At 50.0% G+C, this 27,577-nt stretch overlaps 11 protein-coding genes across 11 annotated transcripts; 4 read left to right on the top strand and 7 right to left on the bottom strand.

The window, feature by feature from the left end:
* Positions 1 to 322: 322 nt before the first annotated feature.
* On the top strand, positions 323 to 1,699 carry Z518_09448 (uncharacterized protein; the record flags this gene model as incomplete). The annotated part of the gene is made up of 2 exons (XM_013413404.1): positions 323 to 356; positions 450 to 1,699. 2 exons carry the CDS (start codon positions 323 to 325, stop codon positions 1,697 to 1,699), a joined length of 1,284 nt encoding a protein of 427 aa, XP_013268858.1.
* Positions 1,700 to 2,119: 420 nt separating this feature from the next.
* Z518_09447 (uncharacterized protein) lies at positions 2,120 to 2,886 on the bottom strand (the record flags this gene model as incomplete). Its single annotated transcript, XM_013413403.1, has 4 exons — positions 2,120 to 2,215; positions 2,318 to 2,442; positions 2,532 to 2,657; positions 2,742 to 2,886. The coding sequence occupies 4 exons, from the start codon at positions 2,884 to 2,886 to the stop codon at positions 2,120 to 2,122; spliced, it is 492 nt and encodes a 163-aa protein (XP_013268857.1).
* Positions 2,887 to 5,714: 2,828 nt separating this feature from the next.
* On the bottom strand, positions 5,715 to 7,704 carry Z518_09446 (uncharacterized protein; the record flags this gene model as incomplete). Its single annotated transcript, XM_013413402.1, has 4 exons — positions 5,715 to 6,528; positions 6,606 to 6,870; positions 6,959 to 7,096; positions 7,164 to 7,704. 4 exons carry the CDS (start codon positions 7,702 to 7,704, stop codon positions 5,715 to 5,717), a joined length of 1,758 nt encoding a protein of 585 aa, XP_013268856.1.
* Positions 7,705 to 8,361: 657 nt separating this feature from the next.
* On the top strand, positions 8,362 to 10,285 carry Z518_09445 (uncharacterized protein; the record flags this gene model as incomplete). Its single annotated transcript, XM_013413401.1, has 2 exons — positions 8,362 to 8,489; positions 8,560 to 10,285. 2 exons carry the CDS (start codon positions 8,362 to 8,364, stop codon positions 10,283 to 10,285), a joined length of 1,854 nt encoding a protein of 617 aa, XP_013268855.1.
* A 505-nt stretch (positions 10,286 to 10,790) lies between these two features.
* Positions 10,791 to 11,250, bottom strand: Z518_09444 (uncharacterized protein; the record flags this gene model as incomplete). The annotated part of the gene is made up of 2 exons (XM_013413400.1): positions 10,791 to 10,982; positions 11,041 to 11,250. The coding sequence occupies 2 exons, from the start codon at positions 11,248 to 11,250 to the stop codon at positions 10,791 to 10,793; spliced, it is 402 nt and encodes a 133-aa protein (XP_013268854.1).
* A 1,626-nt stretch (positions 11,251 to 12,876) lies between these two features.
* Positions 12,877 to 14,220, top strand: Z518_09443 (uncharacterized protein; the record flags this gene model as incomplete). Its single annotated transcript, XM_013413399.1, has 1 exon — positions 12,877 to 14,220. The coding sequence occupies one exon, from the start codon at positions 12,877 to 12,879 to the stop codon at positions 14,218 to 14,220; it is 1,344 nt and encodes a 447-aa protein (XP_013268853.1).
* A 938-nt stretch (positions 14,221 to 15,158) lies between these two features.
* Z518_09442 (uncharacterized protein) lies at positions 15,159 to 15,999 on the bottom strand (the record flags this gene model as incomplete). Its single annotated transcript, XM_013413398.1, has 3 exons — positions 15,159 to 15,364; positions 15,580 to 15,846; positions 15,903 to 15,999. 3 exons carry the CDS (start codon positions 15,997 to 15,999, stop codon positions 15,159 to 15,161), a joined length of 570 nt encoding a protein of 189 aa, XP_013268852.1.
* A 2,527-nt stretch (positions 16,000 to 18,526) lies between these two features.
* Z518_09441 (uncharacterized protein) lies at positions 18,527 to 19,003 on the top strand (the record flags this gene model as incomplete). The annotated part of the gene is made up of 1 exon (XM_013413397.1): positions 18,527 to 19,003. One exon carries the CDS (start codon positions 18,527 to 18,529, stop codon positions 19,001 to 19,003), a length of 477 nt encoding a protein of 158 aa, XP_013268851.1.
* A 740-nt stretch (positions 19,004 to 19,743) lies between these two features.
* Z518_09440 (uncharacterized protein) lies at positions 19,744 to 22,276 on the bottom strand (the record flags this gene model as incomplete). The annotated part of the gene is made up of 5 exons (XM_013413396.1): positions 19,744 to 19,969; positions 20,067 to 21,104; positions 21,185 to 21,309; positions 21,365 to 21,499; positions 21,545 to 22,276. The coding sequence occupies 5 exons, from the start codon at positions 22,274 to 22,276 to the stop codon at positions 19,744 to 19,746; spliced, it is 2,256 nt and encodes a 751-aa protein (XP_013268850.1).
* A 112-nt stretch (positions 22,277 to 22,388) lies between these two features.
* On the bottom strand, positions 22,389 to 22,664 carry Z518_09439 (uncharacterized protein; the record flags this gene model as incomplete). Its single annotated transcript, XM_013413395.1, has 1 exon — positions 22,389 to 22,664. The coding sequence occupies one exon, from the start codon at positions 22,662 to 22,664 to the stop codon at positions 22,389 to 22,391; it is 276 nt and encodes a 91-aa protein (XP_013268849.1).
* Positions 22,665 to 25,194: 2,530 nt separating this feature from the next.
* Z518_09438 (uncharacterized protein) lies at positions 25,195 to 27,019 on the bottom strand (the record flags this gene model as incomplete). The annotated part of the gene is made up of 3 exons (XM_013413394.1): positions 25,195 to 26,679; positions 26,740 to 26,896; positions 26,964 to 27,019. The coding sequence occupies 3 exons, from the start codon at positions 27,017 to 27,019 to the stop codon at positions 25,195 to 25,197; spliced, it is 1,698 nt and encodes a 565-aa protein (XP_013268848.1).
* Between the last annotated feature and the right edge of the window lie 558 nt (positions 27,020 to 27,577).

Genomic DNA, 27,577 nt, shown 5'->3' with positions numbered 1-27,577 from the left:
AAACCAGCCCTCAAAGGGTCCGCCCCCAAAAAGGACTATCGAATAGAAAAGAGCACTTGTCTGAAGGCTCATATCGAGCGAGAGAGAGTGGTGGTAGCGGAATCGGTCCGTGGCTGTGCTCATGTCAGCCGTCGGCCTAATCTTGGAGGTGAGAAGAGGGAGTATCTAAAGCAAATGCAGAACTCTCGTCAGAGTTAGATACTTTCAAGAATCTATCAGTGCCAACTGCGACATGAGATCGAGATTCCCTTCCGACACGACATTAAGCTACAGCCCCTGAATCTTTGCGTGACAAGGCCCTGAACAGCAAAGCAGGGCAAAGATGAAGAGGGTCATCAGATATTTCCAGGATCAAGGTATGCAACTTCATCCTGGTTTCATATTGCATACGCTCAATACTCGGGGATCTTTCTCCATCCTCACGTCTCCTTTGATCTAACTTCTATCAGCCGTCCAAGCCTCCGAGCAAAAATACTCTGGTTCGGCCTACCTCTCACCTCAAACGAAAGAACCTCAGCAACGTATGACACACCATAGTCGGTCGCATTACAAAGATCAGCACAACGCCCATCACCAATCCCGTTCCAAGCATCCTAGCACCGCAGCGCATAGCTTTCCAGCACACACATCCGGAGGTGTTGGAATTCCCAAGTCCAATGGCCAACGAGAACCTTCACCACCGGCCATTCCAGAAAAGCTCCAGCGTGATATAACTCGCCATCAATACGCCCAAGACAACATACTACAGTCTTACGAGCTGTATGTGCCTGAACTCGACTCTTTTCACCTTTCGGACTTGAAGGGAAACAGATATTGGGTCATATACATCCATGGCGGGTACTTCCGTGATCCAACGGTGACGTCGTCCTCTTTCTACCCTGCCTTGTCGAATTTGATATCCCATGCCCATAATCACACTCTCCGTCGCCACTTCAAATCTCACACAGAAACGACTTCAAGCGATAAAGACATAGCGTCGCATATCGCAGGCTACGCCTCCCTGAACTACCGACTCTCACCACATCCCCAGTCACCACAAGATCTTGATACGACGTCTACGTACGAACTTCGAAATGCCCAATGGCCGGATCACCTCCATGACATTCTCACCGCGATCGCCCATTTACAGGCCAAATACGGCTTTGGAGAGAGATACTTGCTGGTCGGACACAGTGTTGGGGCAACTATGGCTGTGCTGAGCACTCTTGTGGCTGAGAAATCTTTCAGGGACCCTCGAAATCTAGCGAAATCTGATCTCCCCAAGATTGACCCCCCAATGGCCGTGCTAGGCGTTTCTGGAATATACGACTTTCCTCTCCTCCACGACTCTTTCCCCTCATATGTTGAGTTAACCAGGAACGCCATTCCCGACGCCAGTGACGACAATGCGGCAAGTCCGGCAAAATTTTCTGCTCAAGATTACCTTGACATTTGGGCTAGTGGAGATGGAAAAGGGAAGAAAAACAGGGCCATGATACTAGCACACTCGCGCGAGGATGGATTGGTCGATTGGAAGCAGGTGGAGGCCATGGAGAGAATTTTTGGACCTGAGCCGACATTGCAGGGTGAAAGTTCAGGCAAAATTGTTTGGAAAGTTGTCCAGCTGAAGGGGAAACATAATGAAATCTGGGAAAAAGGTCACGAGCTTGGCAGGGTCATCAGGGAGGCGGTTGGTGTTATGAGAGATCTCGATCAATAACGGTCCGCTCTTTGTATTTCAGCATATTGTGTGTTTGCCGAACTCCTCACATTCATCGACCATTTCGAAATTGAACAGAGTACCGCTTGCTTCAATGTGCCCACAACCACCCAAAACCACCATCACTCAGAAAGTCGGACTCCCGGGCACATATTTTGTCCGGTCCAATCGTGTCTGCATCCTATGTTCATGGGCCCAGCTCATCACCTTGTCCCAGCGGCGACACGTGTGCATTATCGACATGTTCGTGAGATACAGTTGGTATTCCCATGACCATTTCCAGGTCAGTGGGCTCACGTCGGCATGGCACATGATATACTGTCGGATCTGGTCGATGCAATGGTCTATGTATTATAGTGCTCATTAGTACCAGTACCAGCACCTTCACTTGGGTTACATATGTATCCGTGCCTGACGAACCTAGGTACCGATATGTTCCAACCTTTCCCCTTCGTTTTCGCCCAGGTAGAATGTAAGATTGAAGTGCTGGGGCCAGAAGGCCATGCGGATCGTGTTCTGTCACAGATATCAATTGATCAATTGGACAAAGAAGACACAGGCGGGCAGAACGTGAAATCCGTCGCGACAAAGGAATGTGTATGAAGTGCACATACATACCAGACAATGCAGCTGGTGAAATACGTCGAGCTGGATGAAGTAGTTCTCTTCATTTCCAGGGATCGGCGATGTTTTATCAACAAGCTTGTCTGCGTCCGCCTTGGAAATTTGCGAGATGCCGACGTCTGGATAAAGCCGTGATCTTATTAGCGTCGAGTATGGCCAAGGCAGTCGTGGTCTCGTGTGAAGGACCAGTCGGTCCCGTAGTACCTACATTCATATAGTTCAAGCCACAATCGATTTCGCTCCTCGTTCGGCTCGCCTTGATATTTACTTCGACTTGAGGGTGTCGAGCCATCGAAGAGACGCAATTCGTATTCGACAACGCCGTTGGCGGGAGCTATACAATGACAGGTCAATATTTGGTTCAGGGGGACTCATCCTCGGGCGAAGACATCATGCCCATTTGGTCAGACAAACTTACACCAGATCGCCAATGAGGAATCCACGGTGGGTTTCAGGCTGAAGTTGTACAACATGGTGACCACCAATATAATGATAACGGCCCAAGGCAAGGATGAAGGGATAATGGTAGTAGGGCCGTATCTCCTCTTTATGGTTGAGACCATGTTGGATTTCTTTTGATTGGGGCAAGTAGAATCATTCGTAACTGTTTCGAGTCTGTCGCGGAGTTCAAGTTCTGGGCTATCTGTCCTAGTACCTCGAAGCAGAGATTCAGAAGACATCTCCTTCACAGGTGGTTGCATTTTTAGTTGGTCCAACACTTTGAATTTTTGTCTTCTTGTTCGTTGAGGTTCTGAAGAAGTTCACGTTGGTATTCCACAGGCTTTCTCATCTTCAACTTTGAGCGATCCTCTATGACGACGACCATCGGAGAGATAGTAGTAATGTCCACACTGGCGAATGGATGAATGTCGTTTCTGCCCGGGATAGATGGTACTACGTGGCACTAGAGATACTCTGGTTGTGACGGCGTTAGTTTAGCTTCCATGCTAGCAGAAAGCCTTACACTGATACTTCGATTAACAATCCACATAAAATGCACAGCCACGTTTCTGGATTCTTCTAGCGTTTAATTGAAACGTTGTATTGCAGCCGTAGTCTCAGATCCACTGGGAGTCGTGAACGTCAACATATGTGCAGATCTAGAAGCAAGTGGTGTATTGTGTACATATACCTCAAAATGTCCACGCCCCGCTTCGCAACACTTCCTTCCCGCAGACTGTTCGAAGGTATGAATGACGTTGGAGTTATCTACCTACCCATGGAAATGTGCAATGCTGTCTGCTACATTTGACACCATGCTACCCTCACTAGAATGTATATCAAACTTTTGTTCGCAACCCTAGCCACTTTTCAGCGTCGCGTTAGTATGCTTCCACGATATCGGGCCGGTCTTCGAGTGATGAATGTTGGCAGCTATTGTGATATATAAGTCCTAACAAGTAGCTATGACGGGTGCAGACTTCATGTCAATTAACCTGCAATTCAAGACGGAATCCTGATATTAACCCGCCCAAAACTCGAAAATTCTACCACAATTACTGACGTCCTTCTTTCCCCCCCCCGGGTTTTTCGTGGATTCTGCCTTTTCAAGTTCTAGCTATGAAATTCATTGTCGTCATCGTGGCCTTGCTGCCTCTCCTCGCGGTGGCTGTGCCCGTCGCCAACCCAACCCTAGAAGGTAATCCGCGTCCAAAATAATTCCCAACCCCTTTTCTCTCGAGTCTCAGACTTCCGGTGACCCAGTGCTAACCGATCTTTCCAACGGTTAGACCTGAACAAGGCCAGGAAAAGGGACGACGTGGCCGAGGGAGATACCCTCACCAGTAAGAAAGCAACTATGACTTCTCTCAACTTCGAGAGACCTGGCTGATATATATTTTTCATTATAGCCCTGAGCAACTGCGGAGGAGGAGGCAATTGCTATGCCAAGTAAGAACGACAGTGGAAAAAGCCCTGGAGTTGCAGCATTCGATTTGACGGCAACTGATCTTGGCTCAATGAGTACCGGTATCGAACTCTAGGTCAGAGCCGCCAGAACCGGTTGAATGGATGCATGCGTGAGTGGTGAGCGACGAACAGTGAACGAAGAGCCCCGTGTACCTAGTGTAAATTAAGGAAGACGACGGGTAGCGCCACTTTTTGGATTAGATTGCTAGAGAAAATATCGGAGGACACTCTTGACCGTCTCTTATGGGCTGCGTCCGGCCTCTCGCTTGATAATTAGGCAATGTCCAGTGTTTGTATGAGTACCTCCTTGTCAATGATAACTCTCCTCCAACGCGCCATACTAGGTGCCTTCGCATGTGACTTTGTCCCTTCCCGACTTCGATTGCTTCTTCTTGCACGACATTGACTCTGCAATAGCCATGACTGGGGCTGTTGAGTCATGGATAAGCGGAAGGACGATATGGGGATGCACGCGTGCTCTCTGAGTGGTGAGTGCGGGCGAGATCTAACTGGTAAAGATCCCAGCGGGCCAAATATGATGGAAGTATCGTGTGAGATGGCGTTAATCAACTTCTTCTTCCCTCGCTAGGCAGCCGGACAGGTTTCCGTGAAAGCCTCCGAAAATAGACAGTAATCATAACAGATCGGCTGGTTCATAGCAAAGTGCTCAAGATGGCCAGTGCCTCATGGTGATGGGGTCTCGTGATCCGGAAATGGTTCGGGCAAAAAGGCTGCATCAGTCTGGACAAGGTTGTGGCCTACCATGAGGAACAGGATGCATTCAAGAAGGAGCGCTCTGAGTTTTACCGGGAATTAGATGGCGAGAGTGATAGATGTGAGGTTGAGTCAGACATATGCGCCTGTCCGCCGGAGCTTCTTGGTGCATACGCGCGTGGAGGATCTCTTGGAAGAATATTTAATTGGTCTTTCATCTATTGAGGGTCCAATAACAAAGAGTCAAGATAGCCCCCAAAGTCAGATCGCGGGTAGACTTGTGGAGAAGCTAAACCAAAAGTATCAGTTTGAATGCATGCCTCGCTATCGTGATACAAGGATTCGTACAGGATCCCTGGAGAAAATGGTCGAGCGTTTGGGCAGCTCACAGCAGGGACAGTTGCGGGTATGTGGAACTGAACAGAGATTGAGGAATAGTTAAGCCTACAATTGATATAGACCTTTTTGGCCCCAACTAAGGCTCTTCTTTTCCGTACTCGGAAATGAAAAGTCGTCTAGCAAATCCCTGCTCCGTTTTGGCACTTTATGCCGGCGTCGGACATCCCCAACCGGTAAAATGACAAACATATTTCGTTTCCCTTGTACTCAGGGCTTTGTTTCTCTTACATCGAATGCAAGCCTGCACCTCGGCAGCTGTAAACAAGCCGATATGATTTTGTCATTGGCCCGTATGTTTCTTTGTCAAGAGCAGTTATCTTAGATCATTCTCTCAGAGAGACCGGTGACAGGGCCTCTTCTCTCTTGAGTACTACTGAACTTTTCTCAGAGTTTCCCTAAACACCCTCAGCGTGATGCCAACGGTCTTTCCGCTGTCGTCTAAAACGAACTCGAAATCGTCAAACCCAATGCTCCCGTACGTGGGTGTGTCAATTCCGCCCCAGGACATACATCCTCCGACGAATGGACCACGGTTAGTTGTGGAACTACCCTCGAGCTCATACACTCCTCTGAAGGACACTTTGCCTCCTTTTTCGATACCCGTCGGATATAATCTCAATCCGGGCGTCACATTCTGCTCTGGCCACATGAACTGTCCATACGCCTGCAGTACATCCACATCTCTCTTCGTCCAGTTGCGAACCACCAAACCCGGCAATCCCTCATCGACGCCCAACGTCAACGTGACTCCAGAGCTCTCATACAGTCCGGCAAATTTCTTGGCAGCTTGCTCTCGCGCTGCCTCTTCAAAGGCAGGGACCATTGTTTGAGCAATTAGCTCCGGAAGGGTCACGTAGAGGTTCAGGCGCCCGGCCGATGCCCCGGCAAGCATGACGACGAATCCGAGGCCGTGGTCTGGTGACAGGGCCAAGATGGAGCTGTACATTCCTAGAATGCCGTTTTTGGTATAAAGGTCGACGACGCGGGTGTTATTGGAGTCTGGTGAGAGAGGGAGGAGCATGCGCCGGATCTCCCAGGGGACGCCGACCGACATTTGGAGGTCGGAGGTGTGGGTTACCGGCTTGAGCCAGGCCCGGGTTGTGGCGCCGGAGAGGAGTGTGGAGTTGAGGATGGATTGGCCTAGGATTGTAAGGTCGGAGGCTGTGGAAAACATACCTCCGTAACTGGGGGAAAGGAGAAGAATCAACAAGCGTGCCATCGTGTGAGTAGAACTGGGTCAAAATATCGGCTGGATACTTACGGACTGGCACCTCCTGTTGTAACGCTCCACCACGACAGGTCTTCACCCTCTGGAATAACGACGTTGTCTTTCTTTGGAGGTGCTTCCAGAGACGTCCGCTTCAACCCCAGAGGGTCTAGTATCGAGGACTGAAGTGAGTCTTTGAACGTCCGGTTCGTCATCCCCTCGACGGCGTAGGCGAGGATCTGGTACGCGATGTTGGAGTAGATCGGAGTATGAGAGGTGGGAGCAACTGGACGGAACGAGCTGATACCTTTGAAGAACTCTGCCAGTTCCCTGTGTCAGCATCACTACTAATGAAACAGGGATCGTCCAAGACACGCAAAACACAGAATATTTGAGTACAGCTTTACCTCTACGAGAGCAGGGTGGGAGGCCCAAATTGGACACTCCACAATTTGGTTTCTCATCGTCCTGTAGCACGGGCAGGCCGTATTGTTCCACATCTTCCCCGAGGGCGTCGAATGCAGTAGAAAGATCACCGAGCCCGACTGAGCAAAGACACTAGTTAATAAAGCTCTCTCTATCTCTCTACAAAGAAACAGAAGAAGTACTTACGGTCTCGCTTGACACCAGCTAGTTGTCCAGCTAGTTGTCCAATGGTGACCTCATTCCACCGGACCTTTTGAGACGTGCTCTCTCCATATGATCCGGCCATAGCCGCAAGTTCCGGCACCCACTTGGTTACCGGGTCATGCATGTGCTCCATACCAGCTTCAGCGAGAAGGGTATAGACCGTGATGAGCTTCGACACGCTGCCAATCCGGAAGACGGTGTTGTCGTCGAGGGTCCCTGAAGTCAAGAAGTCGGCCATTGGCGGCGGGGCGTAGCTGTAGTTAAAGAGTTTGTCAGACGCCGAAAAGACTTGGAAGTAGAAAGTCGTATTGAACTCTGCCAAGGTCCTGTTACGGTCTAACTCTCGCATTGTGGAGCTGAACTGGGCGAGGGTTTCTGAAATAGCAGCGGAATCATTCAGGAGGGTGCTGGGAGGTGGAAAGACGGGCCCAAGGATTGGGCAGTTCGGGCTTGACTGGGCAGCCGTTAGGCAGGGCAGTGCCGCCAGATGGAAGGCAGTGATGGGTCCAATGAGCGAACGCATTGTTCTTGTACCGCGTTTTGAGATTGGACGAGTGAATTGATGTCTTCATACGCTACAAATATGTTGGAATTGTCCATCCATCACGGAGGAGGGATTCGGTCGACTTTTATAGCCATACGGGGTCTTCTTTGTTCACGTTGAAAACCTCAACCCGTCAACACGGCATTACCCACAAGTGACCATCGTCGCCTACGTTCTGGCCAATGAAGATTGTCGAGAGCCAGAAGAGACTTGTCACTGGTCAATTCGGACGGGACGGCAGGCTGAGATCTGGGTACCGGTCTGCTTTGCTGATTTGTGTAGGGGGGAGAGAAGATGATGCCATCGTAATGAAATAATATCACATTTGGGAGCAGGGTAACGAGGGTGAAAGGGATGAAGACCCGAGCTCAACGGAAGTTGGAGGTTGGAAATCAATCACGTAGATTTGAGCCAATGAGCATAATGCATGGTGGGCAGCTGCCTGCGATTGGCTAGCCCGTACAAGGCTGCCCTAAAGCGGCCTTGGCCACCGATACCAAAATAGCAATCTTGAGGGGGAGATCACGATCCCAAAATCTGCCAGTGATTCTCTTCCCATTCGAGGATTCTTGCCTCCCGTTAGATCTAAGTGACATCCATGAACTACGTGTGTCTTTTGCCTGTAGTATCTTGGAGATGCCTCAAGTTGCCTCGTTGATGGCCGATGAGCAAAGCAGCACCACCGTCACCGAGGCTGGCGACACCCGGCCGAGACGGAGACGGGTTTACCACCGAAAGGTCAGAACAGGATGTATTACTTGCAAGTACGCCATCCCACGGTTTTACGTTCTGAGATGGAGTGCATCGTCGATAGCTAAATCAACATGAACGTAGGATCCGCAAATTGCGCTGCGACGAGCAGAAACCAGCCTGCCACCGTTGCCTCTCATCTAGACACAAATGTGACGGTTATGCAACGCCATCGTCACTGGCACCTTCATCGCCCTCTTCATCCAGTACTCCGACAAGAGGCTCATCATTCCCTCACGCAACGGCCAATCCGAAGCTCGTACTCCCTCGAAGAAATCTCGACGAAGTTCGCAGCTATCGCTACTTCTTGGAGGTCACAGCCCCCGCAATCGCCGGTGTCTTTGATGTTGAGTTCTGGCTGGGTGATATTCCCAGGGTCTGCCATGTGGATCCAGCCATCTGGCACGCCACCGTCAGTCTTGGATCTGTCTACGAGTCCCGTAGCTCTCTTGGCCTCCGGGACAAAGTTCACGAGTCGACCCGGAATGTCTTTGCATTGCAGCAGTTCAATTCCTCCATTCGGTGTCTGACTGAATCGACCTCGCCTCGTCATGCCGATAAGTGGAGAGCTCTCACTGTCAGTACTATTTATACCTGTATCTGCAGCATTCAGGGTTTGTATGAGCAAGGCCGCATTCATCTCAAGGCGGGATGCAATCTTCTCCGTGAAATCCAGGATGAGGAGATGAAGAATCGAAGATGGTCGCCGCAGTCCGCACCTCAGGGACAGTCTCAGCGCAGTCGTGTCCAGGGAGAGGCCCAAACACTATCATCCGTTCCAATTTCCATCACTCCCATACGGTCTATTCTGATCAACTTCCAAATGCAGCTAAATGCAATGGATCATGGCGGCATAGCGGACAACCCTACACTCATCGCACAGAACGACAGCTATAACGTATGGCGCGTCTACACGGCGCCCGGTCTCACGCCGAGATTCTGCCAGTATTTGACTCCCGAAAACCTTTTACATGCTAATCGTGCTGCCGAATCTCTCATGAACGGAATGATCTTCTTTTCGCAGCAGCATGCAAACGAGTTTGGAGAGCTTTTCGCCGGTAAACGCAGCCCACACACACTGACTGCTCTAGCGGCGCGACAAGAACCCCACACACGATGCTTTAAGGAGCTCGATAGCGCAATCCAGACTTTCAGGAGGGAGCTGGGATCGTCTCCGACCGAGAAATCTGGTACCGCTCCTCGAACCAAAGCGCGACCGAGCAAGGCATTCCTCTCTCTCTGCTTGTTCCACGCCACCAACCGCGTCCTCCTCCTCCAAGACCCGGATGAACCCGACCTATCCGTGCGATACCAAACCTTGCCGGCACAGTACTCTGCCATTCTCGATCTTGCCGAGCAGATTCTCGATCTCAATGAAACTTCAAACGCAGAAGGAGATGGGAAGGCGTCCTTCACTCCGAGCCCGTCAACCTTACAGCCCCTTTTCCTCGTTGCACATAGCGGCTTCCCGCAAGCGGTTCGACGACGTGCCGCGAAGCTACTCCGGCGTCTCCCACGAGAGGGTCTGTGGGATAGTACGATGTCTGCGAGTCTTGTGGATGCGATTATGGCCAGGGAGCAGGCCGCGGTGCGAGAGCATCGCCAGCAACGAGCCAGCGAGAGAGCCGGTCCGACCTTGAAGGAGCTGGTGAGTCGAGAGGAGGAGAATGATGAGGAGGTTCACATCCTGTTTCGCATATTCAATGTGACCATTTCTTTCGCGGGTAGAAGGGAAGCAGTCGTCGTTTTGCGAACTTGGCAAGAATTGATTGATAAGATTCCCGGCCAGAGGACTGTATTAAGTTGGTAATCATCCGGCCGCGGAGAAGCGGCGAGCATAATCAGATCGACATGGGCAAAAGGGCAAACGACGGGCGGAAGTGAGAATCGCCATCACAGTATCTGGGCCATCTTACTCAGATCTTCAAAGTAGTGCCATATTTGAACTGGTCATGAAATTCTCCACAAATGACTTTCTTTCTTCATTCTCTGTGCTGGAATTTCCAATACCGTGTACCTCGTACCTGCCCTTCAATATGAACGAGCGGTTCTCCTATCGGTGTAGGTAGTTGTTTCGTATAAGGGGAGCATCGCCTGCTCCCGGGGGGGTGGTGAGGGATCAACCTCTTCACAGTGCCAGAGACGATCTCTGAGAGCCGATCAACGTACGTGTCGAGATTATCCACTGTGGTTTCCCAGCTTAGATAGTCCGGCTGATACTCTCGCTCGGATGCGATCCCACGGTGCATATCGAATGCTAGTTGAGGGTATGTTATACTATTTCTGTATATCAGTGGAAAATTTATTCTGGGCTGTCATATGGTGATGTGCGAGTAGATCGTGATATACCGGTTAGCAGATTCTGCAAAGTGGGATGGGTCGGAGATGATCTTGAACAGGGCAGAGCCGATTGTGTGTAAGTTTGTAGTTCCGTAGGGTGCGTCACCACCGTCAAGAAGATAAAACTTATTGGGGGGCTCGTATCCATGAAAAGTATTTTTGACGGCCTGCAGCAAGGTCAGTGCGCTCTTTCATTGTTCTAGGAGCAGTGTTTCAATGGCCCACCTCATCGAAGAATGGATTGCAGCACAAAGCTGTCCAGCTTATGCTATCTTCTTTCATCATGAGATGTTCAATCAATTGATGCTTCGGCTTGAAGTATGGCATCAAATCCACGACTTTCTCATCATGTATCCTGCAGCCGAACTCGGACGGAAAGATCCCCTTCACACCGACTTTGATCACGGCATCAATAATTGCTCTCTGCATAGGCATGCCGGCATCTCTGAGCAAAGAGATAATCACATCTTGTCCTTTAAGTACCCTTTCGAGTGAAACGTCCGTGTAGTCTGTTCCAAGCACATTCACATTCTGTGGAAATGTCGCCTTAGAATCTGTCCTGCTGAGTACGGAGATTGTCAAGCCGGATCCTGCACTAGCTCTGATCAACGAGGCGAGTACGGGATGACCGGCTTGACCGGCTCCCTAGGAAACTTCGCGTTAGTTACCGCTGACAATTTATGGTCCGCGAATATCCTCTAAAGACCAAAAGCCATCAAAGCTACTTACTCCGATGACTAACTCGGCACTTCGAAAATGGCTCAAGATTCGAGAAAAGTATGATCCAAAGGAGTTGTTCACAGGATATCACGGTTTCGCCAGTGTGTTACCAGAGAATCAAAAGAACAGAATAATCAACGGGGAGTTCGTAGAGAGAGGCACGAATGTCAACTAAGTTGACAACTTTGATCCGCAAATACTTGAACTGGGAAAGAAAGCTGCAAGGGTAGACATAAAATCCCTACATGTTTTCTCGAGAAGGCATTCAATTTCTCATGTTTAATGGTGAAGAGTGTTCCTTTGGTGGACAAAGCCCACATAGAGCACTCAGGAGCGCTGCTTTAGCAGTATGGAACTGAACAGGCTATTCTCATGAACGGATACGTTACTAGCCGGTGAATCATAAGCAAAGGCTGTCTCCTTAACCCAGTTGCACCCTAGACATATGTGCATGTGGTGGAAGGCAAAAACCATAATGTTCATTCATGCCATTGGCTCCGCACAGTTCCTTTACTTGCCCTTCCATGCGCACAGTCATAATTGTCTTTCAATTCCACATGGACATATCCTTAGTCAAGGCTGGTTCCTTCCCAAAAAGGAGCACAAGATAGATTGATATTTAGAGGCGCGAATCCTTGAAAATACTTTGATTCTGTTTCCATTGCGACCCGTTACCGATTGCTTTAGGGCCTGGACTCAAAACCCCCCCATTCCCGTGGTGTGATTAAGTCATGACTTTGTGATTTTACGGAGGACTTGTCCTATTTCGAAGGGTCCAGGGGACCGTCAGACTATATACTTTCGAAGCGTGTACGAAGCGTACAACGCTTCCGAAGGTCTTTACAAGCCTTGGCGTCGCCACATATCACAACTTTTCGGTGGGGTTAATATGTTGGTGCCACCCACCACAGCTGGGATCATAGCCCACCCGGGCCCATAACCAGAAATCAGTCCCCATCGCGACTCCCGCTGCTGCAAGGCCTGGTTTGAAACAAATATAGACGCCGTGACTTTGTATCTTTAAGTCAGCCTGGCCAGCTCCAATCTCAGGCTGGCGAAAACTTACTGACGGCAAGCAAGCCTTTCCAACTCTGCTACATTTTACCTCTTCACTGATACATTCTTCCACAGGAGACAAGAAAGATATCAAAATCATGGCCCACGTCGTGCCCAGCACAATATTCCCCAAAAGTTATGTTATGAGCTCATGGAATCATGCTCATACACGTTTCGAGGCCGAGGTGGTCTCACTCGAGATCTGTGGCAACTTGCCCAGAGACTTACACGGGGCTTTTTATCGAATTCAACCCGACACTCAGTTTCCACCACTATTCGAGGACGATGCCCCAATCAACGGAGATGGCAACCTCCGCTGTTTCTATATTCAAGGATGGCACGATCGATTTCAAATGTCGCTATGTACGCACAGAGAAGTATATTGCTGAGCGAACTGCCAGACGCGCCCTGTTTGGCAGATATAGAAACAAATTCACCGACGACCCTCGCGTTCGGAATGTGATCAGCAGGACCACTTCAAATACCCACGTCATCTATCATGCCGGCAAGATAATGACGCTCAAAGAGGACGGTCCTCCTTATGAGATCGATGCCTCTACTCTAGAGACCATCGGATTTGTCGACTATAATGGCACATTCAAAGCCCCAACACACACGGCTCACCCTAAGGCAGACTCGGAGACCGGTGAGCTAGTTGTCTACAGCTACGAGGCCGAGGGCGACGCGACCCCTGATATCTGTTCGTTTACCGTCGACGAGAATGGATCGATCACCGAAGAGGTCTGGTTTCAGGCCCCTTGGGCTTGTATGATCCATGATTTCTGGATGACGAGAAACTGGGTCATTTTCCCCATCAATGGCTTGAAAGCAAGCCTCGAACTAATGAAAAGTGGGGGTGAGCACTTCTACTGGGATGAGAACCTGGATTACCAGTTACTGGGTGTTATTCCGCGACGCGGTGCAAAGCCTGAGGACGCAAAATGGTTCAAGACGCCCCGTGGTTGTTACTCACATACCATTAATGGCTTTGAGGATGAAAAGGGCAACATTGTACTCGATGCCAACGTGTGGACGGATCTCCATTTCCCTTTCTTCCCAAATACCAAGGGTCAGAAGTATTCGACAGACCGCACAAAGACTCGGGCTCCAATTCTTCGGTATCGTTTCGATCCCCACGTGAGCACCGAGGAGATGATCCATCCCGAAAGAGTTGTCCTCGACGGAGTCTACGAATTCGGTCGCATTGATGACCGGCTTCTCGGGAAGCCGTACTCACGTGTCTGGACCCTACGCGTTGACCCATCGAAATTTGCAAGCATTGAGGCCGCTGAGCAAGGCTTTAACACGCTCTTATTACACAACTTCGACACTGGAGAGACTCAAAAATACTACCACGGTGATGATATCACCTTCCAGGAACCGGTCTTTGTGCCGAGGTATGAGGGTGCTCCTCCAGACGACGGCTACATCCTGGTAGTTGCCGATCTCTTCCGGGAGAACCTCACGAACTTGTTGCTTTTTGAGGCACTTGACATCAAGTCTGGTCCCATTGCAGAAATCAAACTTCCATTGAAATTACTTGATGGGTTGCATGGTAGCTGGGTCGATGGCGAGGACGTTGAAAAGGCTTCGAAGGCTCCGTTCAGGGATGCCTGGAGTAGGAAATAAGCCTGCATGCGTGGGAGCACAAAATCTTCGATATAGCTGCTCTAATTTGCCAGTCATGTTGGTGCCACGGTGGAAGTCGTTATTTTTTCTTTTTTTGGGGGGGGGGGGGGGGACTTGAAAAAGCTGCGTGGAGGTACAAGGGCTAAAAGTAGCGGCCATTGAGCCGAATATACTGTAAGCGCTAGCATCTTCGAGGTGGTTGTTCCGGTTCTTTATACAACGGTAACTGCAATCTTGTGAGTACATCAGAAAACAATACGGTGTGACTGGCGAATGATGTGAGAGGCTTCGGTTGGTGACACGACACAGAACATTTCTGGCATGGAAGTTTTCGCAAATTAAGCAGACATGCCTGCCATTCTCTTCGCTCCTTGGTAAGGAGTACTAATGCATCACCCGCCAAATAGGTAAACATGCTCAGTCACATATGTATCAAATTTTGATTCGTCTATCGCGCGTTGTTGTCATTGAGTTATTAATCCAGTGCCGAGTATCAAGCGCGAGTAATCAGTCCTGAAAGCGTTCGCAATGGATCTGGTAAGTCAAGCTCCTGTGTGTACAATTCGACAAGTTGTCCGGATCTCAGCGGACGGCAGATGTCAAACTTCTTGTGCAACTTGAATTGAAATAGTGCGCTCTGGGTCTCCAAATGAATGCTATATACCTATATAAATAGTGTCCGTCAGCGCTGCTACCTGTGTTGCAGCCTGTCAATGGTGTTGGAGCCTTAACATACAATCGCCCCATAGCATATGGCAGCCCAGCGCCAACAATGGGTCTCCTGCAGACTATTTGGGATCTTGTTAGACTTTTCTGTACACCTGAAAACGACGAAAAGTCCTTACATTGCAGCAGACGCTGTAACCCCCCCCCCTCTCTGCGTTTTCATCCGAAAAACCTGGAGAACTGGAACTCTTTATCGGAACAGTGGTAATCAGTCAGCTCCCGTACCTGAGATTTGTGGAGAAGTTACTTAGGTCTGCCCACATGATGGCTTGTAGGCACTGCTTGATCATGGTGCTGATTTCTTGACAGGTCGGTTGAAAGCTACCGTTGTCATCTCCGGCCACCAACGCAGCCCTTTGCGCGCTGCCGATGAGCAAATTGTCTTGTAGAAGCCTTGTGTCGAATATCCCAAAGCTTGCTGTACCAGTATCCGTCAATACGATATCTCTGGGCGTCAAATTGCCACAAAAGTGATTCCACAGCCAATCTTGAGATATTGGCAACTCTGCATTTCGGACACATGGCCGTTCTCAACCGGCCGTTGAAATGGCTGCACCGCCACCCCTGAAAAGTACAGTCGGTCAAGTACACTCGATAGAAGTGCTTGGAGTCATCCTGGAGAATACACCATACCGCCTATCACGACCTCCTCCGGCAGAAGTCTGATCGTGGTTGCTTCTTTCATGGTTGTCGATCCAAGATAGCTGGTGGCATCGGCGTCGAGAGCGCCTAGATGGAGGACTAAATCCGATTCTTCCACGAAGTGCTGCATCCTAGGATTCGAACCCTTTCTAGTGTACACCCCTCCAAAGTTTGGTACGGACTCGTCGAAGAAACCCTGTGCGAGCGGGCTGATGGGGCTGGGCAGCTGCACCCTTGAAAGTAATTGATTGGTTTGATCTGTGTTCTGGTCGTATTCTAGATCTCACATATTAGTAGTTAGTTCTAAAACCTACAATCATCGGTCTCGGCCGACTCCTTGTCGTGTTGCAAGCATATCCAATACGATGCATGGTTGTCGTGCTGTCCAGAGTCGCTCGTCGGAAGGGACATAATGTAGACTAGTCGGCACGATGCTCTCAAAATGCAGACTAGTATACACAGTATTTTCCGGAAGACCCTGTTAGGGGCATCGAGGTGCCGGCCCCACAGCTGGGTAAGTAAGCAGGTAACCAGATCGGCACGCTTTTTCGGCATCCCGGCCCAGGTGGAATTCCGATTACTCGTCCTCTGTTTGCCCAAAGGGTGGGGCGAGAAGTTGGCAAACTAAGAGGCATGCCAGTGTCAATGCCAGAGTGGAAGTCTAAGCCAATGGTTGGTATGTGCTATTTCCCAACATCAGGTCAGCCTTACTTGCTACTGCCTTGAAAGCTCCTGCCGGCAAGAATGCATTCGGACTCGGCCTACCATTTTTTTGCTTTTACTTATTGACTAAACCATATATCTTTTCTCCTACACTGCTAACAATCAAGAGTATACCTCGTTCTCTTTACGGAATTCAATGGCACCTAGCGGGGATTTGCCATTTCTTCCAGGCCTCCAAGACATTTCACAGAACCGCCCGGTTTTGCCTTCGATATGGCCGTGGAGCGTTACGACATGAACGGAGCCGAAAGGCCAACCTCACGGTGGATATTCCATTGGTCATGTGGATGGTCTCCTTTCGAAGGGTGACCCTCATGGGACACTTTGCGGCAAAATTGTCATAGTCTCAGAAAGTTGTTCGGGACTAGGGGCCTGCTGTGGCCCGAGAGTATTCCTCCCAAGTCGCTCATGTCGTGGTCAACTGTCCCCTCAAGACCTTAGTCCTATCGCAGACACCGTCGTTGCTCTTCTCTCTCGCGACGCCTGGCGTCACCGTACTAGCTACCCGTCCACAACCAACGGCGCAGTCGACCTAGTCTCAGAGATCATGACGGCCTTCAACCAAGTGGATATATTGATGAACAATGCTAGAGTCGCTGTCAGTCTCCCACTGGAGCACACCTTGCAACATTGGGGTTAGCTTGTAGACCTAAATGGGAGAGGTGTATTTCTCTCAGCACAGACAGTGCTGCCTTACTTCCAAGGAAAGATGAAGGTGGAGGCGGCCGGATCGTCAACGCCGTGAGCCCTGATCCTATCCAGACGCAAGCCATTGTTGCTATCCGGGCTAGTATGATGAAGTTCCTGCAGCAGCCTATCGATTCAACACCTTGTGGTCCGCGGATGGCTGAAACAAGTGAAATAGCTTATGCCGTCGGCTTCTTGTGCGAGGAGAAATCGAGATGGGTTAACGAAACTCACATTGTTGTCGACGGCGGCCTTTTCATTGACTAAACGCGCTTCAGACAACGATGAAATCTCAATCCATTTCCTGGCTGAGGGCATGATAAGCCTTGAAGTAGCAGTTTTCTCGACAACTTCACAACACACCGGGGACAAATGTGCTTATCATCAAATGCTTGGCAATTCCCGACAGTGGCCACTCACGATGGATCAGATAATCCAGTAAAGCTGACAGGGTATAGCCTCTGAAAATTATGGAGAACCATGTCTGTGGTCAATTCTCAGCCTTAGCCCTCCATGGAGGTCCTATCTTGTATATTTCAATCCATGCCAATCACCTTGCACGGTCTCCCCCCACCATATGTCTAATCTTTGCTTCCGTCCAAATGGAAGCGGCGTCTTCTGACTCTTCAGCACGAAACTCACTGTTGAACTTCGTGGATTGAAAGAGTGCTCTGGCTCTCCTCATGAATGTAGGATAGAGCCCATCTATATATCTATCGAACGAGCGTACGTCACCATTGCTGCCTGTTAATGGTGATAGAGTCTATTGAGCGAGTGTTGCAAAATATCCTAGTCTGTCATAAATGATTGGCTAGCATTTGTTCAATGCTATTGTCCAACACTCATCTACTGGGGCAAACTGCTGCCAGAATCCTCCGCTAAACTGGGTACCTTGAAAGAAGTAGTCTATGGTCTGTGACATGCAATCCGAGTACTGGCGATATCGGAACAGTCTTGGGAGTATTTCGGATCCTTTTGACAGAGCGTTGAACCTCTTCTCTAACCATGTCGTGACTTGGAATTCCTCAGTGTTGCCGAGGTCTTTCTTGCGATGAAAAACAACCATTCTCCGGGTGTTGGAAGATTGCCCCATGGATTTTACTTGTCCGGCTTCTTCGTTGAACAGTTGGGCGAAGCACCCAATTTGATCCAGTGGGCAGAATACATGCATCCCTGCCGACTCCTTGTACGCTGATCGGAGAAAGACTCATGTATCCGTTTGTAGGTGGGTCCAAATATATATTGTCAAAGTGTGCCACCCTCATTGCTGTCTTCATCCCTGACGGACCGAGTATACCCATGGGGACCGGAACAAACTCTGATGGTTGGAGATTCAACCTCGAGCCTTCGGTATTCGGGTTTTCCGAACGGTGCGGAATTCCGCCCTCTGCTGCATTAAGAGCGGGACGAGCTCAGGATGGAAGTTAGTGTACCTCCTTGACAATCCTGGACCGGCTATATGAGGATTGCGTTAGGACGCATTTACCAGTTCAATCCCCAGAAAATCAGCACCAAGAAGACGCCCAACATGTCTTCCTTAACCGCGGAGGAGTTTCTGAAATATATCAAGGCTTTCAATAGCAGAGATTTCAAAACGCAGCATTCTTTCTATCATCCCGAGGTCGAACTATTGCTTCCAGCGGAGGAAAAGGAACCCGTGCTCAAGGGGTCAGACGGTATCTTCAACCACTATGCCCGGATTTTCAGTTATTACAACGAGCACCTAATACCTATCGAAATCATGGCAAATGGTCGTCGCCTGTTCTTCGTTATGGAGACTCTGTTCCAAGCAGCCAACCCCATTTCGAATGGCATTGCGAAAAGAGCATGGGAACCAGGGGACCTTGGAAGAATGACAGTCTGGGCATTGTATGACCTAGAAGATGGAAAGATGAAGAAGATAGTATGCAATCAGGAAAAATTCGAATGGTTTGGCAAGTCCAAGTCGTTTGAACAGGCGTTGGAAGAGAGCCAGAGCAGGACAGCGCCAGAATTCAGGATCTAAACGTCGATCGAGCTTCCGTTGGGACTGAGAGATGATCAATACTAGTAAGCCTCTTCAAAGCCCACACTTGGATTATGGCGCAGACTCAAGATTTTGCATGATATGGGAACACACAAATTGCATTTTCACCATTCAGGGTTCCTTGGGTGTACCAAAGCTTTATGCACATACGTACGCGTAGCTCGATATGTATCTTCGAGTCTCCTCCGGGAAGAACTTCCAAAAGTGGCGCGGCGAGCTGGTACATGATCTTCTTCACGCAGCACCTTCTCATAAATCAGTTCCTCATCTCGAAGACTTCGAGACCACAGACTTGGAAGGACGCCGGTGGCACGCCGTCATAGCCTTTGGATGGTTGAAAGGAACGAAAAATAGAGAATTTAAATCTGGCTTTGTATGCCTCTATCGTAGAAAATTGGTTTAGGTCGACAAAAGCTGGGTAGGCGGCTGTCAAACAATCAGCAGGTGTACATACATTGGTTTTTGTTGAGTGCTTTTGAATTGAAAGGGTGCTCTGGCTCTCGTAGTGGTCACATAAGCCGCCTTCAAAGGTGAATCAATCCTGCTCCCTGTCTTCTCCAATCCCACCGTGCGACATTTCTAATGAATGATTCGGGAATTGGCTTCGAATTCCTCCTGGGTTTCTACACCAATCCATGGGTCGAACGGGTTGGTTACATTGATGCCTTTGGGACCGTGGTTGGAATTGTCCGGGCCGACCTGCTGTGCTTTATTCCCTTCTACTTTTTCGGCGGTCGTATGAGACGCACGTCTTGGAGGTCGCCGTTCGTTAGGAGGATCGCGCACTGGGCGGACGGCCGCGAAATGAGAGTGAGAAGAACTTGGTGCACATCGTCGAGAATGATTGTGCGTGTTTCGCTGGAAGCACGATGTAACGAGATAAATGTCACAGCATCGAGAACGGGGTCGGCATAAAACAAGTCGCCGCGAAGAGTTTGTGGAGGTCTGCGTCGAGCTTCGAATTGTCAGTTTTTCTAGACGTTCGAATAACAGAAGCACCGGACACATGATTTGCTCACCATTTTCGTGGACGGGCTTTTACCCATCGTCTGGGGTCTCATAGATATTACCTAGCGCCTGCATCAAGTGACAGATGTTGTCAACCAAAGGGGAATTCATTCCCATGAACCGCGACATGGCGCTCCTCAGCAATATTTGAACAAGTGCCTGAGGAGAGTGAATGGGCACTGTAAACCGGTCATAAGCACCATCACGGTCGTCTGGCCTTCCTGTCGAAATCACGGGTCTTCCTCGGTTGTGATTGATCCATCTCTGGGATTGAATGCTCTCATCCCCGTCGAGAATGACGTCGTTCGGAGAACACAGGAAGGCGTCCGAATGCTTCGTGTCCATCTCTTGCAGCAGGACTCCGTAAAGCCAGAGGCAAAGGCCTGCATGGTAGGCTGCGATGGCATAGAAGTTGGATAGTTGACCGTGTGGAAGCTCTCGCAGTGATCGTAACACCTGGCTCGCATGCCAGACGGCTTGCCTTGCATGTCGAGTACGGATCCACCGTTGAAGGCACGGATACACTCTCTGGACTTCTGCCCGACCTTCCTTTCCAGCCACCAGCTCCATCTGGTCAAACGGCGCGAAAACATGCATTGACAGAAGGTGTATTATCAATTCTTCGACTGGCAATGACAAGTAATCATCGTTGCTCGCTCGTATATCGTTGAGGATATGCAAGATAACCTGATGTTGTACTTCATCCGAAAGAATGTCGACTCGCGTGGTGCTGAGACCGTTGGATGTGAAGACACTTTTGTCCTGCCTATATCTTCGAACCATTGACGAAACGGCATAAATAAGACACAACCGAATGAGGCTTTGGTCATGGAAGTCTGCTATCATTTTCGTCTTGGTAGGATCGGCAAGTAAGTCGATCAGGCACGGTGACTTTTCCGGGCTGGTATGTCGTAGTTCCAAGTGCAGAGCCTTCCACTCTTGCGCCGATCGAGCAAACCACAATCGTTGGGATTGGGGCCATGGGATGGTAAGCTCCGCGTAAGACATACATGATGTTCCCGATGTCATGAGTGCCTCTTGAGAACAGTGCATATACATGTGGTAAACCAGCCTGGAATAATTGGCCATATTGGTCGTCAGTTACGATCTCAGGAAGGAGTTAACGTTGGGTGGTGGTTTTCACGTCCTCACCTTTTGAAGCTTTCCTCATGGATCCATTGCTTCCATTTGGCTTCTAAGATATCACCATCATCTTCAGGACGTGGAGCTACCTGCGTGTAAGCAGCGTGGCGATAGCGACCGCTTCCACGCAAAGACTTACATGGGCTATCGTCAGATTGATACGGTCAAGATTGGGAACCCCAAACATACGTTGGTGATAATGCCCACGAAGCTCCCAGCCATTTCCATCTTTCTCCTGATGCCGCTCCATAACCCGACGTGGAGATGGAGAGCGAAAGCTTGAAGGAATTGGAGGTCGCGTATAAGGGCGTTTGATTTCTCGGACTATAGTCGTCAGCGGTGCTAATCCACAAGCCTCTCGTTGCCCACCATTGACCAGAGCTGGAACACCAAGAATTCTTGCATGGCCAGTCCAAACTTCTGCACTGGCCGGCTAGGGGACACAGCAGCTGCGGCGGAGATACAAGCAATGAGCAGTTCCAGTCGGGCTTCCGTCACTTGAAAGGTGGGAATATGGATCCACGAGTCGGCCAAAGAGGCATGTTGTGTATGAAATGCCTTCAAGAGTCTGTCCAAGACCTCGGCCGATGGGAAAGCCGACGCGGCCGCGGCCATATTGTCCTGATCGCACGATCTAACTATAGCAGCGAGAATCTGGTCGCGGGTGCTGGGCAACAGATTCTGAGAGAATATCTGGGGATCCCATTTCCCTAAGCAGTCGATAGTTGTTGGGGCCCCTCGACCGAGGGATAGGTGTGATTCTTCTGCCGCCCGGTAGTGACGTTTCTCGGGACTCCAGCGACCTGCTGACTGCTGGAAAGCTTCGTAGACCGCATCCGATGTCGACCGATTCATCCTGGACACTAGGCTGTTCGCGGGGGATGGGATGCTTTCCGCCTCACCTGAGGGCAGCGTAGGCAAAGATGTCAGAAATGTATTCTCGGTGTCAGTCGTCGTGAAAATATCGTTGCCTAGGTTGAACAAGTCGTATGTCGACGAGAAATCCCAGTCGGTGCGCGATTTGCTGGGTTCAGTGACTCCATTGAACAGATTGACGCATGAGGCGTTATAAACCGCATATGAATTCTGGTTCTCAAGCATGGCTACAGAAGTCTTAGTAAAAAATCCGGTCGAAAAAGCAAAAGACTGAGCTAACCAGGAAGGATGGGAAGAGACGCGTCAAGTCCTTCTGGATTCAAGGCGGGCAAATCTTTCAGTGCTGAAGACGCTGATTCGGGCTGATTCCGGGTCCCTGAAAGCGGAGCAGGCTGATGCCAGGAGGGGTCTGTTCTGCTGTCTTGCAGTCCAAGTTCTGAGTCGTGGTCATCTCCTGAGATTGGATGATTGCGAATGCAGGGTATTGCCTTTCGAATACAACGTTCACACTGCGGTCTATTGTCGCACTTGGCCTTGGCTGATGCGCAGGCGTGACACGCTTGCGACGCTCGGGGTCCAGAGCGTGCATGGCGAGCGCGTGCCCGTCTGCCATTGCAAAGTGGGTGTTTGGAAGCATGTCTTTCGAGCGCCGACCTACCAGGGGATCGGTATTAGATTGAAGGGGGTGATGGGTGAGACTTCCTTACACTGTGCGAAATCCCTGTGAGCAGGTGAGGCAGGAGAAAAGGTCCCGTGATGCATTGGGCTCTTTTTGATAGCGACCGGCATCCATTACGGACAGGTCGCCAGAATCTCGTGATGAGAGAGTGAATCCTGTATTCATATCAAGGCGGGGGGAAGGAAGAAAAGGATTGACAGCTCCTTGCGGCTGCTAAAGTTGTAGTGGGTAGCGGAAGAGTCCCCGCAGTGTTGCAGAACCATATAGGGGGAACCCCAGACCCCGGAATTACTGCGCTTCTATTCACTCTAGCGCTCTCCTCGGGGGCGAAACATTTATATATTGAACACATTTTGACCCATCTCGTTTGCAGCACTGCTGCGTTCCAGATTTCCACTCTCAATCTGCGCTCGTGGCACACCTTGCCCGGAAATGCAACGCCCTGCTTGTTTGATTCTCGCAAATAGGTCCTTTTGCGTCCCCGCTGTCTGTATCCATAGGAGTGCATCGACAATCTCGGTCAGTCTAGACTTCTAGCCGCTTGCGTATAATGGTTCTCCTCTGTTGCGCCCTCTACGGCTCTCTTTCCCTCAGTCAGACCCAGGATTTCAGATACCCCAAATAAACGAGATATGCTGCAGGATGATACCTGCCAGTTCGTGCTGATAAATTTGCTGGGGTCGTCTCCTAAGATATTGCTAAGTTTTCTCCAGGAGGCTCCAGGCGTTTGCCACATTGTCGAGGATTTGGCTTGTCATTCGTACCTCTACATACAGATGGAGTGCTCCCCACTATGTCGTGGCGGCCCAGGAGCCTGGCAGAAGGTGCATCGACGAATTCCTCTAGGATCAGCCAGGACTTTACAATGTTTCTGAGGGTCCGCAATATCGGAATGGAAAAGGGACTTCACGTGCTCTCATGTCATGGCGTGACGTGAAATGTTGTGATTGGTGAATCGGGATCCCGGCCACCAAAAACGGATGGTCGGAGTCCCGGGCACTGAGAATCCCCCTTGCATTATGATCCAGGTGCTCTGTCCGCCCCGGTATGGAAAGGTAAAAGCTGCACTCAATGATACCGGCTCCAGGGCGGTTGAATTTAGTCAAGTGAGGATAGGGCTGATCTAGCTTTGTATCATGGCTACTTCTAACTAGGATGTACCAAGAAGACCCTATAAATTGGAAGGGCGTTTATATTGTCCCCTCTCACACTGTTTCGGGGGTAGTCATGGTTCGCACATTGTCTAAGCGCCCGGTACGGTCCAAGATGTATGCATGACCAGGGTCATCGGATGAAATGGTGTCTAGGGAAGAGGATATACGCTGCAAAACATTTCATTCTGCACTGCTTATTTCGTTCAGAGACTAGAGGATTTCGAACGTGTCTTTTGGGATTGGAGGCGCAACTCTACGCGCGGAAAAACAAAACGCGGAACAAAAATTTCCCTATTTAGGAGTGGGACTTGCTCCCTGTGGTGCTCTTCTGGCTCTCTCTAGGCTCATGGACGGATTTGCTATCCTAAATTCCTCACTCGCGAAGATTTTGCCGTTCTGGCAGGGTATCATCTAGGCCTCCTGAGATTGTCAATGAATTTATTAGGTTTTTCGAGGGATAAAAAGCATTACCAGACTCCAAAAAAGAAGCTGTGACTCAAAAAAAAGTTTGTATCCTCAAATCACTCCAGTGGAGATAAGTCAGAGGATATGTGACACGAGCAATTGCCTGACTGATCGTTAATTCCATACGCAGATGTGGACGCACAGATTGGTCGAATCTTTTCTCTTTTCCGGAGAAATCACAAATGGAGGCCTCTGCAGCACTCAAGCGAAATAAGGACATCGACACAGTCTCGTTCTCATTCAAGACGAGATTGGGCTTTGATCAGGCCGAAGCTTCTCCTGAGTAGGCTTATGCTCTGCTGTAGTTCAAACGCTCGGGGACCTTCCAAGGCGCATGTTAGTACACGGGCACACCTTTACTGGTAAGTTAACCATCTATCGGAGGCCCTGGTAGGTACCAAAGAAGCGACAATCAAAAGACCTCCATAGGCGTTTGTGAGTTGATGGCATCTCATTGAAGTCCACATTAGTATATTTTGATATCCACAAATCTGTTCTGTTCTGCTCCCGCAAAAGGTCTCCTTCCAACTCCCCCCAGTGACACCCAACTTGCAATCACCGTCGTTGGAAAATCCGTTTGCGCATTCGGGCGTTCATGTCCGTTAGTACGGAGTATCCGTCATTAAAATTCCTGCTCCGAAACACCAGACACCGTCCCCCAATACGCTATGCATTCAGGATCTCGAACCCCCAATCAACAAATAAAATCCAGCCACATTCAAGGTTCGTAACGGGTCGTGATGTTGAAAGTTGTTTAACAAATAGCCATTGTCGGGGCCAATGTGGATCCAAGCTTCCATATTTCCACCGCTTCGTTTCCTTTTTTTTTGTTGGGGAGGGGGGGTTCACGTCTTGACCTTTTTCACATCCCCTTCCTTCTCCGGAAGATCAATACTTCCTTTCCTTTTCTCTCCATTAGCTTCGTTGGCTGCGTCTCTACTTCCAAAACCTAGTCCTCTTGCATCTGCAGGAGTTGGAAATACCAACGGGCTCGGTAACATCGCAGAATTTAAACCTCCATTTCTTCCCGAATCGTACCATTCGCTAAAGAAGTTACTCGGACTCGGCAAAAGATCGTTATTCATATACCGACTTGGCAACGCGGAGATCGGAGTCTCGATATTATTTCGATTGTCATTGTAGGCATCACGGTTCTGATTCGAGGTTGGAGGAGGCGGCCGAGCAAAAGGATTGGGTGGTCCGGTCGCTCCTGCTGACATGACTGCCGAAGCACTAGGTGAAGGTGGTGGTAGAACAATATGATCGCCACTCCGGGTTGGATTGGCTGATGGCCCGGCTGATTGCAATGGAGATCCGCCGTTGGGCGAATCGTTGTCTTCTGCTTCCGAGGGAATCTGCAGGTTCAATTTTGGACGAGCACCTGATCTTGATCCAGACGTGTTCGTTCTTTGCGGTGGAGCAAACTCGGGGACGGTTGTCTGTGTTCTCGCGGGTTGCGAAGTAGGACGAGTAATGATCGGTGCCGTGATACTTCGCGGCGGCGCTGGAGGTCTGGTATCTGATGAATCCTCCTCTTTCTTCGGTTTGGGAGGATCCGGGGCACCAAAGAAGTGTTGTGCTAGAACAGAGCCTCCCTCGTCTATCGGAGTAAATATACTTCTCGATTTGGAGGATAAATGTTTAGGCTGAGAGGGGGTAGCCTGCTCAGGTGGGCGAAGATTTTGTTGTTCCGGTTGAGGTGAGGCGCGGGGTTGGGGTTGAGGGGGAGGTTGTAGACTAGGCTGTGACGCCGGTGGAGGTTGCGAATGTCGTCTCTGTTCCTGTAGGTACTGTTGATGCGCTTGTTGCATTTGTTGATGTGACTGTGGAGGAGGCGGTGGTGGCGGCTGGGGGGGCTGTTGCTGTTGTGGTTGAGGAAATTGTTGATATTGAGGTTGAGGCGAAGGCTGAGGAGGGACAGCGGGAGGCGCCTGGGGATTGTAGATGGGTGGATTCGGTACATAAGCAAAGCCATTCTGAGGTGGAGGAGGAGTTGGATGAGGATGTTGCATTGGGACCAGGTTGGAACTCGTGCGTCGGATCATGTTTTGGGAAGGAGGTCTTGATATCATATGAGGTGGTTGAGGAGTGGAATGTCGAGGCTGGAACATGCCATTTGGCATGGGTGGGGAGACCGAGGCCATCGGTTGTTGGATATGGGCAAAGGAATTATGATGGTGTTGCATGTGTGGAAGAGCATGTTGAGGTGGCAGAGATTCCTCTCTGGCGTGAGCTGGCGGCTCTTCGTCTTCGTCTTCATCATCATCATCGTCGCCGCCGCCCTTGTTCTTGAAGTCGGCCGGTCCTTTATGTTCATGAGGTTGTCCGTACTAACCTCAATCGTCAGCAAAATCCATCTCAGTGATTGCAACCAACGAAAAAGGACCCACATATTGGTACCTCCGTAATGTTTCGTTGATGTCTCCCGATGAAAACTCGTACAATTTTTTATTGTGACCGAAAATAATGACAGCAACATCGACGGAGCAGAGGACCGAGAGTTCATAAGCCTTCTTGAAGAGGCCGCCTTTGCGCTTGAGAAATGTTCTGAACACGAAAAAATCAGCCGCCGCCAACAATCGGCTTGTGGGATACGCGGGGCCGCGCCACTTACACTGAGCGATTGCGATCATCCTTTATGGCTCTGATTTCGATTTTCCTCCGGCCCATGGTTGATCGAGTCCTTCACACGTGACGTATACCAACTGCGCTTCCGAGGCGGATGATAGCTCGCGGAGAAAGATGTTTCAGCAATAGGCTGCAGCGAGGTCACAGGTGTGGAGAGACTGAGAGGGTGACCGAGAAGGAGGCCCGGATGCGGCAGGCGGTCAAAGAAAGTTGAAGGGAGACTTCGTAGTGGCCGCGCAGTGTCAACCCAAGGCGGATGATGGTGACGGGCCTGGACCTTTGTCGCAGGAAGAGGGGGGAACAGCAAGGTGAATATAGTTGGAGAACAAAAGGGTCAAGGCGGTTCAAACAAGCAATGGGATAGTGGTGGTAGGCTGTGGCTGCTTTTGAGGCTTGCTATCTAGGATTGGTTTGGAGGAGGCCTGGATGGGCGTGTTTTTCTGTAGTGTACAGTCGCTTGTGGGTTGGACGTGAACGTGGATGTACTAAAGATAGAAAAATGGAAGAGATGGCGGAAGAGAGTGAGGTTGCGAGTAGAAGAGAGAAAAAAAGAGTGGGCGAGTGGGCAAGTTCGCTGGGCAGGCTTGCAGAGTGGCCAGC

Source organism: Rhinocladiella mackenziei (genome assembly GCF_000835555.1).
Source record: "Rhinocladiella mackenziei CBS 650.93 unplaced genomic scaffold supercont1.7, whole genome shotgun sequence".
Classification (NCBI taxonomy): domain Eukaryota; kingdom Fungi; phylum Ascomycota; class Eurotiomycetes; order Chaetothyriales; family Herpotrichiellaceae; genus Rhinocladiella; species Rhinocladiella mackenziei.
The sequence above is the reverse complement of the archived record's forward strand: the minus strand, read 5'-3'. Positions and strand labels throughout refer to the sequence as shown.